This window comes from Pelobates fuscus, chromosome 12 (assembly GCF_036172605.1).
Source record: "Pelobates fuscus isolate aPelFus1 chromosome 12, aPelFus1.pri, whole genome shotgun sequence".
Classification (NCBI taxonomy): Eukaryota; Metazoa; Chordata; class Amphibia; order Anura; family Pelobatidae; genus Pelobates; species Pelobates fuscus.
The window spans coordinates 7415867-7428585 of NC_086328.1; the positions used below are offsets into that span (position 1 = coordinate 7415867).

The 12719-nt window shown below is 40.4% G+C and overlaps 1 protein-coding gene across 2 annotated transcripts in view; it reads left to right on the top strand.

Annotated features, from left to right (window-relative positions):
* PLCG2 (phospholipase C gamma 2) overlaps positions 1 to 12719 on the top strand; it is a 136861-nt gene that overhangs the window by 31339 nt on the left and 92803 nt on the right. For both annotated transcript variants that reach the window (XM_063438256.1, XM_063438257.1), the window contains exon 2: positions 395 to 668. In XM_063438256.1, coding sequence (XP_063294326.1) covers positions 470 to 668 — 199 coding nt within the window. In that variant the 5' untranslated portion in view covers positions 395 to 469. The remainder of the gene's footprint in view (positions 1 to 394; positions 669 to 12719) is intronic.

The window sequence follows — 12719 nt, forward strand, 5'->3', positions numbered from 1 at the left end:
AGATTGGATGAGCCGTATTAGTCCAGTAGACAAGATGCCAAAATACCAGAGTATTGCAGTATGCAATGATACCTTTTTATTGGACTAACATAATATTTCAAAGACAAGCTTTCAAGAGTTTTCCTCTCTTCCTCGGGTATTGCTTCAGACCTAAGGAAGAGAGGAAACGCTCGAAAGCTTGTCTTTGAAATATTATGTAAAAAAGGTATAATTGCATACTGCAATAGTCTGGGATTTGGCAATAATAATAATAATAATAATATATATATATATATATATATATACACACACACACAATTCTAGTGGAGTTCTGTTTGCTATTAACTAATTAACGAAGTAATTAGCAGGAAGTTGCATATTCTATTAATATAACCCACGTCTCATTTATTCACAGCTCATGTAAAAAGAACCCCAAAAACAAAAAAACAAAAAAAAACATTTCACTCTGGATAGAAGCATTTGATTTACAATGGCTCGAAGGAGGAGTTCAGACTACAGGGCTCTCCCGGAGTACGAGAAAAGTCAGATAAAGAGGGCACTGGAACTGGGCACGGTGATGACTTTATTTAACTACAAGAAGTCCCAGCCGGAACGCCGCACTGTCCAAGTGATAATGGAAACCTACCAAGTGGCGTGGAGCAAGACGGCAGATAAGCTTGAAGGATTCTGTAAGTACCCTTCAGATTCCGAATTGTTAGTGATAATTTAATCATTGTTATTTAAGAAGGACTATCGTGCAATTCTTACCAATGGTTAACCCTCTGTAAAATGTAAAATATAATCTGTTAATTATAATTATTTTCCAATTCAGATTAAATTATAGCATTCAATGACATATTTCGGTCTGCCTAGCTACCATCAGGTTGACCGTTTGAATATACCGTATCACCCAACTTGATCCATTACAGTGTCTGTTGTTGTCGGCAGAAAATGGTTTACGGGTGGAGTGGAGTTGGTTTGTGTTGGTCGATGTGCCTATGTTTGCAAATATGAAGTGTATTGCATAGGATGTCAACACCCAGCAGTGTATGATACTGGCTTTGCCTAAACACTATATTGTAGAGATTAAATAAAATGGAATAGCTACATTTCGGTTGGAATAGCCAAGTGGACAAAAGTGGGGTTGGGAGATTTTTCCAAATCAGCATGTGGTGTAAAAGGTCTCAGAAGCAGATGGAGGTGTGTTTTTAAAGTACTTGTTTTACATGATTGGCATAGTGTCCAGGGGTAAATGAAGTCTGGTGTGTAAGTCGTCTTGCAAAGCAGCTAAAATTATTCTTATTGCAAAATGAGCTTCTAGTAGGGGGCTTTCCAGTGTATAATGCCGGCAGGGTCTATATTTTGTTTTGACCTGGGCCCAACGCTGTCCATAGCTTTGGCTGTAGCAGGCCCCTTTTCTCTATAATTGTACAAGATACCAAGTCCACAGGCCCCATCAATAACTATGAGAAGGGCTTCTAATACTGTATTCTAATACTATGCTATAAAAATACTTCACTACCACTAAAAGCACTTCAGGACACCCAATGAGGGTGCTCATAAACTAGAAGTATTGAGAAAATCAGCTAAACCCAGGACATTATGGGTTACTGTGGAAATGTTCCAGTTTAACTGTCAAGTTCAACCTATTGGCAATCACAAGGGCAAGGAACAACCTTGTTACATTTATTCATGGTGTGCGCCCTATATATGTTCTAGAATAAGCTCGATTAACCTAGAAGTGATCACATTGAATTCCGTCCCAGAATCCTCTAGTGATGAAAAGATTGGATCCCGCTGTCACTGGTGCTACTGCCTAATAGATAGATTCATTCTCACCGTTACTGTAAGGTGCTAGTTTAAAGCCCAGGTCCCCAAATAATGGATGCTGGTATTGTCTCACATACATTGATAGCTTGGACTCTTTAGAGAATTCAGATTAATGTTCATGAAATCTCAGCTACCAGCAGGTCGTCTGAGTGTTATTTAACCAGGCACATGGAGACATTGGTGACGAGTTTCATTTAATCTCATATCAAGTCTCCATGTTGAAACTGACCACAAATCACTTTTGCCTTGTGCTCGGATTCCCAGCGAGAATACAATTTCACCGCTAGCCAAGAGGTCAGCTCTTGAAATTGCTTTTCCCTATCTTAGATGAAGGAGGCAAAACATTTTCATTTATTGACGAGATGGGACAAGTTACTTAAATCCAATGACCCCTGACTGCAAGGTAAAAAGATCGAGTTGTCTGCCTTCATGTGAATGAGATTTGGCGGGTCTGTTATTAAAAGGAATGGGCTCTTAAAGATGTAGAAACACAAAGTTGGTGAAAAAAAAAAAAATCTCTCATATTAATTTTGTGGGAACTATGGACAAAAAAAAAGAAACCCACAGGTGAAAGAGACATGCAACCACTGTATATTCTATAATCTCCCATTTATCGGATCACAATTTACATCCCCAAACTCCAAAGTGCCAAGGCTGGAGGTGTAACTATCCTATTTCATTGGTAAAGAACTGCCTTAACCCCTTAAGGACACATGACATGTGTGACATGTCATGATTCCCTTTTATTCCAGACGTTTGGTCCTTAAGGGGTTAAATGACACCTTACGGCACAAATAAAATACAATTCTCTGTTTAGTAGGTATTAGTTAGTGAAAATATACAGGCATTTAATTTTTTATTTTTTTTTCATATCTAAAAACAGCTTTCAGAGGAACAGAGGAATGTCAAGTGATGACAAGTCACGACTTTAGGAAGAGAGAGTTACCTAACATGGTCAGTACTCCAGCCCGGAGATATTAAAGGGACACTCGAGGCACAAAAACAACTAAATGAAGTTGCTATGGTGCCAGGAAGCCCCTGTTACCATTATTACCTCAAGGGGTTAAACTGTTCTTACACGGTTTAACCTTAAAGTTGCCCAGCGACACTCTGCGCTTTCTGAAGCCAGATGCTGCCTGGAGGTACCGGAGATTGGCGCTGGAGACATAACATGACAACTTAAATTTAGATGAAATTGTTATGGCGCCTAAACGGTCTCGTTAAGAAAACATCAGAGCTTGACAAAAAGTTAAAAGTTCAGGTTATGTGGCTTTGAGCCTCCGTCACCTATTTTAAGCTCAGTGTGTGGCTGTAAATGCTGTCAGATATATGTAAAGGGTTTTAGAGTGCTCAGATCATACTTCCTCCTTTTCACTTCAATTCAGAGAACTCCTTATTCAGAAGTGTCATTTTCCGGTTAAGGATGATGTGGAGCGTAATAATGGCCAATTCCTGTATATAGGGCCCCCTCACCACAACAGTGTTATAAATAGACCAAGCCAGGCATTTTAATGTGTGACAGGACACAATTTCTATTATTCTAATCAGGGTGTTATATTAACACTCAGATAAACCTGGCTTAGTAATGGAACAACCTTCGCTAGAGTCCAGCATCATGGCAAGAGGCAATGGAATATATTACACATTACATACAGACAGACCCCATCCCAGACAGAGCCCTCATATTACACAGAGACAGACCCCCCATCCCAGACAGAGCTCTCCTATTACACACAGATAGACCCCATCCCAGACAGAGCCCCTCCTATTACACACAGATAGACCCCCATCCCAGACAGAGCCCCTCCTATTACACACAGACAGACCCCATCCCAGACAGAGCCCTCCTATTACACAGAGATAGACCCCCATCCCAGACAGAGCTCTCCTATTACACACAGACAGACCCCATCCCAGACAAAGCCCCTCCTATTACACAGAGATAGACCCCCATCCCAGACAGAGCTCTCCTATTACACACAGACAGACCCCATCCCAGACAGAGCTCTCCTATTACACACAGACAGACCCCATCCCAGACAGAGCCCTCCTATTACACAGAGATAGACCCCATCCCAGACAGAGCCCTCCTATTACACACAGACAGACCCCATCCCAGACAGAGCCCTCCTATTACACACAGACAGACCCCATCCCAGACAGAGCCCTCCTATTACACAGAGATAGACCCCATCCCAGACAGAGCCCCTCCTATTACACACAGACAGACCCCATCCCAGACAGAGCCCTCCTATTACACACAGACAGACCCCATCCCAGACAGAGCCCTCCTATTACACAGAGATAGACCCCATCCCAGACAGAGCCCCTCCTATTACACACAGACAGACCCCATCCCAGACAGAGCCCTCCTATTACACACAGACAGACCCCATCCCAGACAGAGCCCTCCTATTACACAGAGAAAGACCCCCATCCCAGACAGAGCCCTCCTATTACACACAGACAGACCCCATCCCAGACAGAGCCCTCCTATTACACACAGACAGACCCCATCCCAGACAAAGCCCCTCCTATTACACAGAGATAGACCCCCATCCCAGACAGAGCTCTCCTATTACACACAGACAGACCCCATCCCAGACAGAGCCCTCCTATTACACACAGACAGACCCCATCCCAGACAGAGCCCTCCTATTACACACAGACAGACCCCATCCCAGACAGAGCCCTCCTATTACACACAGACAGACCCCATCCCAGACAGAGCCCTCCTATTACACAGAGATAGACCCCATCCCAGACAGAGCTCTCCTATTACACACAGACAGACCCCATCCCAGACAGAGCCCTCCTATTACACACAGACAGACCCCATCCCAGACAGAGCCCTCCTATTACACACAGACAGACCCCATCCCAGACAGAGCCCCTCCTATTACACACAGACAGACCCCATCCCAGACAGAGCCCTCCTATTACACACAGACAGACCCCATCCCAGACAGAGCCCTCCTATTACACACAGACAGACCCCATCCCAGACAGAGCCCCTCCTATTACACACAGACAGACCCCATCCCAGACAGAGCCCTCCTATTACACAGAGATATACCCCATCCCAGACAGAGCCCTCCTATTACACAGAGATAGACCCCCATCCCAGACAGAGCTCTCCTATTACACACAGACACACCCCATCCCAGACAGAGCTGTCCTATTACACACAAACAGAACTCATCCCAGACAGATAAAAAAAAAAAAAAAAAAAAAAGAACCTGGGGTAGAGCCAATACCAGATACAGTAAGTAACGGGGGTAACCCTAAATGGAAAACTGAAAAACAAAGAAAGTGTACCGGTAAGGGACTGGGATGAATAGGATACTCTAATGTGAGTACTGGATAACCACAAAATAGCTGCCAGACTAGGAACTTATGATAATTAAAACAAAATAAAAATTAATAAATTTTATTAAATCTAAAATACAAATATATAAAAATAGGTGATCGTGTACAAAAAGGGGAAAGGTGAGCAAAGTGATAGGTATTAAACCAGTTGCAATAACGAGAAATGTCGCTATTGACACTGAGAATTCTTAGGACTTACCCAAAGTCTATTAAGCTCTGATAGGCTGGCTCTAATGGTATATATGAATATGGTGTCAATGGATTATCGTAATAATTTGTACAGGTATAATACCTATATAGCCTGCTTGGAATTAGACCAGGAACATTAGTTTGGATGTCACCATTAATACTAAGATGGATCTCAAAATGTGACTAGTCTATGTAACTCTGGCCAATTGCCTTGAATAGTAAATAGGGTTAGTATCGATGGATACTTTGTGTTAGAGCAGTGAAGGTCGAATACTAGCCTCACCAATAGCGGGATAGTAGTATACTGTGGAGCTAGCCTGATAGCTGTATTATCTTACGCACGCAAGAAATGATGAAAGGCAAAGAAAGATCCTATGCAGAAAAAAATAAATCAATAAATAGAGATATAGTTCCTCACTCTAATCCTGTATATCTATAGTGCCAATGAGAATTGTCAAATCATGTTGGTTTCCATGAGGTAGGTAAACAGGAGAACTTGCAACCTTGCATCCCCTCCCGAGATCAAGGATAGAGAAAAAATGCCTAGGTTATAACCGGACTCAATGGCTAGATAGCTATTGGTATGCAATCCTATTTTGTTCTGATATTGGGTTATACACCGCTCACAAAGTGGCAGGTAAACAGAACACAGCTCCCAAATCCCACCGATAGCTTCCTAATACTAAGCTGCTTCCCTCCAGTTCCTTCTAGGGCACCTACCGCTATTCCCGCTAGGCGATATCAACCTAATCCTTGCAAGAATATAGCGTGATAATGAAAGTGAGTGAAAAAATAATAAATTCAGTAGCACGGTAAGCCAGTCCATGTGCTAGTTCTAAGTCATGAGAATAGCACAACATGGATCACTTGACGCACGCGTTTCGCCCAACCTGGCTCGTCAGAAGGGAACCGGCTGGTACAGAGCACTGAATTGAAATAGGAGAAGGAGTCCTCTCATTGGTGCAGTGTGATTTCTGATTGGTAAGTTTCAAATACGTATGTAATGACACAATGAAGTTACTTATCTCCGGAGGGGAGTCACCTGAGTGAAATAAATTAACCCCTTCATGGGTATTTCAAGATGTTAAACTTATTTTGACTTCTATAAGTGAAGTAGTTGAAGCTTATATGGCAATGATTCCATTTATGAAATAACTAAATGTGCTATTGGTCAGTAGAGACCTAAAGTTCCTTTTAGTAGAAAGTAATTGTATTTTTACTCGTTATTGCTTTTCTCAGAGAAGTATAAGAGAGAGATTTTTCTGACAAATGTGATGTCCATAACTATGTTTTGCTCAATACGGAGATATTGGAAATACATAAAGTTGTAACTGTATATTAGAAGGATTGATAACTTCTTAGCCACGTACAGAAATATAGTTACCAATTAAAGAGATACATTTTGTCTCTGACCAGTGCTTATGTTATGTTCTCGTAGAAATGATCTTATATGTCGAAATGTACTGCGTACATACATGTGTGCAAAGATGCTGCTGTAGACTTTTAGTGACAATGTTTATCCAGCTGGGGGAATATTATCTCAAGCTACCTAATGGGTATATATACCAAGAGGTGTTGCCGATGACTTTTAGAGTAGCTGGACTTCTTATCTTCTACTACATAAAGAATGGACTACATAATACTAAAAGATAGTCACAATTTGGAAATCCTGTAAACTGGGTGTAATAATATAGTACCATACGGTCGTCTTCAATGCAATAATCGTTTCCACACATTGATAAGAGTGCCTAGCATAGATTATTTACAGTTAGCAAATCTGATCGAAGGTCTGGATGTAATAACAGTTTATGGCATGGAATCTGCTACTTGTTATTGCAAGACCTATATCGGTGGCATCAGTGATATCAGTAGCCGCCGATATAGTTCTCACAATAACAAGTAGCAGAATCCATGCCATAAACTATTATTACATCCAGACCTTCGATCAGATTTGCTATCTGTAAATAATCTATGCTAGGCACTCTTATCAATGTGTGGAAACGATTTTTGCATTGAAGACGACTGTATAGTACTATATTATTACACCCATCTTACAGGATTTCCAATTAATAATTGTGACTATCTTTTGGTATTATGTAGTCCATTCTTTATGTAGTAGAAGATAAGAAGTCCAGCTGTTTTAAAAGTCATCGGCAACACCTCTTGGTATATATACCCATTAGGTAGCTTGAGATAATATTCCCCCAGCTGGATAAACATTGTCACTAAAAGTCTACAGCAGCATCTTTGCACACATTTATGTACGCAGTACATTTCAACATCTAAGATCATTTCTACGAGAACATAACATAAGCACTGGTCAGAGACAAAATGTATCCCTTTAATTGGTAACTATATTTCTGTACGTGGCTAAGAAGTTATCAATCCTTCTAATATACAGTTACAACTTTATGTATTTCCAATATCTCGGTATTGAGCAAAACATAGTTATGGACATCACATTTGTCAGAGAATCTCTCTTATTCTTCTCTGAGAAAAGCAATAATGAGTAAAAATACAATCACTTTCTACTAAAAAGAACTTTAGGTCTCTATTGACCAATAGCACATTTAGTTATTTCATAAATGGAATCATTACCATATAAGCTTAAACTACTTCACTTATAGAAGTCAAAATAAGTTTAACATCTTGAAATACCCATAAAGGGGTTAATTTATTTCATTCAGTGACTCCCCTCCAGACATAAGTAACTTCATTACGTCATTACATTTGTATTTGAAACTTACCAATCAGAAATCACACTGAACCAATGAGAGGACTTCTATTTCAATTCAGTGCTCTGTACCAGCCGGTTCCCTTCTGACGAGCCAGGTCGGGCGAAACGCGTGCGTCAAGTGATCCATGTTGTGCTATTCTCATGACTTAGAACTAGCACATGGACTGGCTTGCCGTGCTCCTGAATTTATTATTTTTTCACTCACTTTCATTATCACGCTATATGCTTACAAGCAGCTTAGTATTAGGAAGCTATCGGTGGGATTTGGGAGCTGTGTTCTGTTTACCTGCCACTTTGTGAGCGGTGTATAATCCGTTATCAGAACAAAGTAGGATTGCATACCAACAGCTATCTAGCCATCGAGTCCTGTTATGACCTACCCTATACAGGCATTTTTCTCTATCCTTGATCTTGAGGGGTGCAAGTTCTCCTCTTTACCTACCTCATGGAAACCAACATGATTTGACAATCCTCATTGGCATTATAGATATACAGGATTAGAGTGAGGAACTATATTTCTATATATTGATTTATTTTTTTCTGCATAGGATCTTTCTTTGCCTTTCATAATTTTCTTTACTTTTCTTGCGTGCGTAAGATAATACAGCCATCAGGCTCCCTCCACAGTATACTACTATCCCGCTATTGGTGAGGCTAGTATTCGACCTTCACTGCTCTAACACCAAGTATCCATCGATACTAACCCTATATACTATTCAAGGCAGTTGATTAGAGATACATAGACTAGTCACATTTTGAGATCCATCTTCGTATTAATGGTGACATCCAAACTAATGTTCCTGGTCTAAATCCATGCAGGCTAAATAGGTATTATAAACAGAAAACAAAATGACAACAGAGTAAGAACAAACTGGCCATGAAGTCAAGAGTGGACTAAATGGGCAACAGAATGGGCATAACCCAAAATATTATAGAAGAAAAAGAATCCCAGAGGTAGGTATAATGGGAGGGAGAGCGGAGGTCCGGCTCCCAAAAGACCAACAATGGGTGTGCCCACGAAATGGGGTAAATAACTCAGAAATAAGGGTATTATAGATGTCAATAGTTAAAAGTAATCTTTAATAAAGAAACAGTAAAATAATCTATGGTAATACATAACCCAAAAATGTGATAAAGTGATACCAAAATATAGTGGTAAAAACACACAATAGGGGTCTTCCTGGGATCTACCTAATAAGTCTTAAATATATATATATTATACAGATACCAAAAGATGGAGCAAATACCCCTACGATAGGTAAAATAACCATATGTTAAAGCTATGCTAGTAGATATAGAAACAAAATTGAGTGATATGTCAGATCAGCGATGAAATATAGGTCACATTTTTGGGTTATGTATTACTATAGATTATTTTACTGTTTCTTTATTAAAGATAACTTTTAACTATTGACATCTTTAAAACCCTTATTTCTGAGTTATTTACTCCATTTCGTGGGCACACCCGTTGTTGGTCTTTTGGGAGCAGGACCTCCGCTCTCCCTCCCATTATACCTACCTCTGGGATTCTTTTTCTTATATAGGTATTATACCTGTACAAATTATTACGATAATCCATTGACACCATTTTCATATATACCACTAGAGTCAAGTTCCTAGTCTGGCAGCTATTTTGTGGTTATCCGGTACTCACATTAGAGTATCCTATTCATCCCAGTCCCTTACCGGTACACTTTCCTTGCTTTTCAGTCCATCCCAGACAGCGCCCCTATTATACAGAAACAGACCCCATCCCAGACAGATTCCTCCTATTACACACAGACAGACCCCATCCCAGACAGAGCCCTCTGATTACACACAGACAGACCCCATCCCAGACAGAGCCCCTCCTATTACACACAGACAGGCTCCATCCTGCACACATGGTCCTATGCCCAAACATGCTCCAGGGTGTTTGGTGCTTTTAGCGGTCAACTTCCTGGAGCTCCTTCGGCCGCAATACAGCGTGCTCCAGCTAGCTCCAGCTAGCTCCAATGTAGCGTTTGTTCCCCTTTAGTCTCAAGCACCTTCCCTCCAAAGTGGTTCAAAACTGCGAACCAAGATGTCCGGAAACAGCAGGGTCACCAAATGCCGAAAACAGTTCCATAACATTCGCGGCTAAGTCCCGCTGAGGTGACCGGGAACCCACGAAGTCTTCATGCTGAAATGAGTTCCATAGCGGTCGCAGCCAAGTACCGCTGGGACTATTCGTGGGTTTAGTTCACACGAGCGGCCGCCAGGGAGCCAGCTTTCGGTTCCATTTGCATGAAGGGAAAGTGCCGAACCAGGGGCACCCAGGGCAAGCTACTAATGGCGGTTGGGGAGATTTAACTCCCGAACAGAGTCTTTGTATATGGCCCATAGTCAGTGGGCAGGAAGCCATCTTCTACACTCCTCCATGAATTTGTGGCAAACGTCCAGGGCAAGGAGCGTTTGTCACACAATGCAAGTTTAGTAATTAAATATCGGTGTAAGTTTGAACAAGCCTGTATTTGTGTCTCAGTATTCCAAATTAGAACACTATAAGAACCAATAAGGAATAAGTATGGCATATTCATTGACTGCGTAGATGGCCTTTCTAAACCGATTTGATCATTATTCAATCATATTATACCAGACGCTCCATCAAACCACACTAAATACATTGAGGCCTATTCACCAAGAGGTTCTTTCCTTAGTAAAATCATTTAATTTCATTTGGCTGAATTGATTTGCATTTTCCTGCAGTTCCTCTATTCTATTTTGACTGAGCCCAATGCAGCCCAGCTAATTTAACTAAATGTCAAAGCAACAGTGAGATTAGTGTGTCAGTCAAATCATACCCAAACGGTTACTGAACGACAACCAAACCTTCCTTTATTAGAAGAATACAAAGAAAGAAAACCCTGACAATTATAAAAAATATAGTAAGTAGAGTAGTTGGTGGCAGTATTAGGGGGAACATGTCCTGTGTGGTCTTGCACCATGACATTAGCAGTTCCTTTAAGTTGCGAGGTGGGGCCACCATGGATCAGATGTTCAATTTGAGAACTGGGGAATTTGGATTCCAAGGCAACAACTGGAACTCTGTCATGTTCCTCATACGATTCCTGAACACATTTTGCATTGTGACAGGGTGCATTATCCTGCTGAAAGAGGCCAATGCCATCAGAGATTAAGTGGTCTGCAACAATCTCTCGGTTGGTGATATGTGTCAAAGTAACGTTTACATGAATGCCAAAAAAAAAAAAAAACTGGATCAGAATAGGCAACATTTTTCCATTGCTCCATTGTCCAGTTCTGAGGCTCATGTCCCCATTTAAGGAGCCTTCAGCGGTGGACAGGGGTCATCATGGGCACTCTTACCGGCATGGTGTATTTTTTTTTTTTCGGTCTGCCTTTTCCTCTCTCACACTGTATTTGCCAGTATTTTTTGGTATATTCTCTGTAATGTCTGATTATTTCATGCCTTGATATATTATTCTACAATTAGTTTAATCTCTCATCAGGACGGGTTAGGTTTCTGTTTGAATTGCCTATATCCTATTCCTTGTTATTGGTTATTGTATGTTCTTTGAATTGATTTTGTATATGTATATATTTTAGCATGAATTGAATAAAATATATATACATTTATATAGTGTACTGCTCGTGGCATAGCGCTTTTGAGAAAGCATCTAATTTGTAAAGATTTAAAAAAAAAAATTGAATCAGGAATGGAAACTGAATTTCACATTTTAGTATTACGAAACTGGAAAAATGCTCCACAGAAATGTTTTTATTATTATTTGCTTTTTCTTTTTTTACCATTTAGTAGATATAAACCCAGACATTTTAACCTTGCATGTATTCTTTAGGGGTTATAAAAAAAAAAAAATAACTTGCAAAAATCTGCAGATATGCTGTCTGCAGCTTTTGCAAGACTACCCTTTTTCCCCAGCACCCAATCAGATGTTTCTCATTGAAAGTCGGGATCACGACTTTCCTACTTCTCATTGAACGGTTATAGAGCTTAGTGAGAACGGGGGAGAAAGGAGCCTGTGCTCGCACAGCGTGCTTCCTGCTTTCATTAACTCTGTGTTGCTAACGAGCAGAAAGAGAACATCCCTGGCTGTCTGAGTGAGGGGTTTTCTGCCCCAATACTGACACTTTTATGAAGTGTCACAAATTATTCCACACATAAAGCACTCCAGAAATCTAAAGTGGTTTACGTGTGTGAAGTCTTCTTTTAAATAACCACAGAATAACACAAACCATGCAAGCCCTAATCGTGTGGATTGACTGAGCTGCAAGAACTGGTCTTGTTAAATTGCTGTCATAGTGAAATAAAATGTCAGAATAATACAAAACAAAGAATGAGTGTTTATAGGAACCCGTTCATACACAGGTATTTGATTGGGACAGAGTACGTCTTTTTTTGTTCCCCTTACTCGACTTGCAAATCTTTTGTATTTTATAGTCAAAATTGTACGAGCAATAAAGACAGCACAAATTACATTAATCTGCAGCATATGCCGTAACCCCCATATTTTACTTTACAGACGTTTAGAAAAGAGCATACCTTAAAATATTCCGCTAATATTTTTCCTCTTCATACATAAGACTGTCTTGTTTAATGAAACTGTCACTTTTCTTT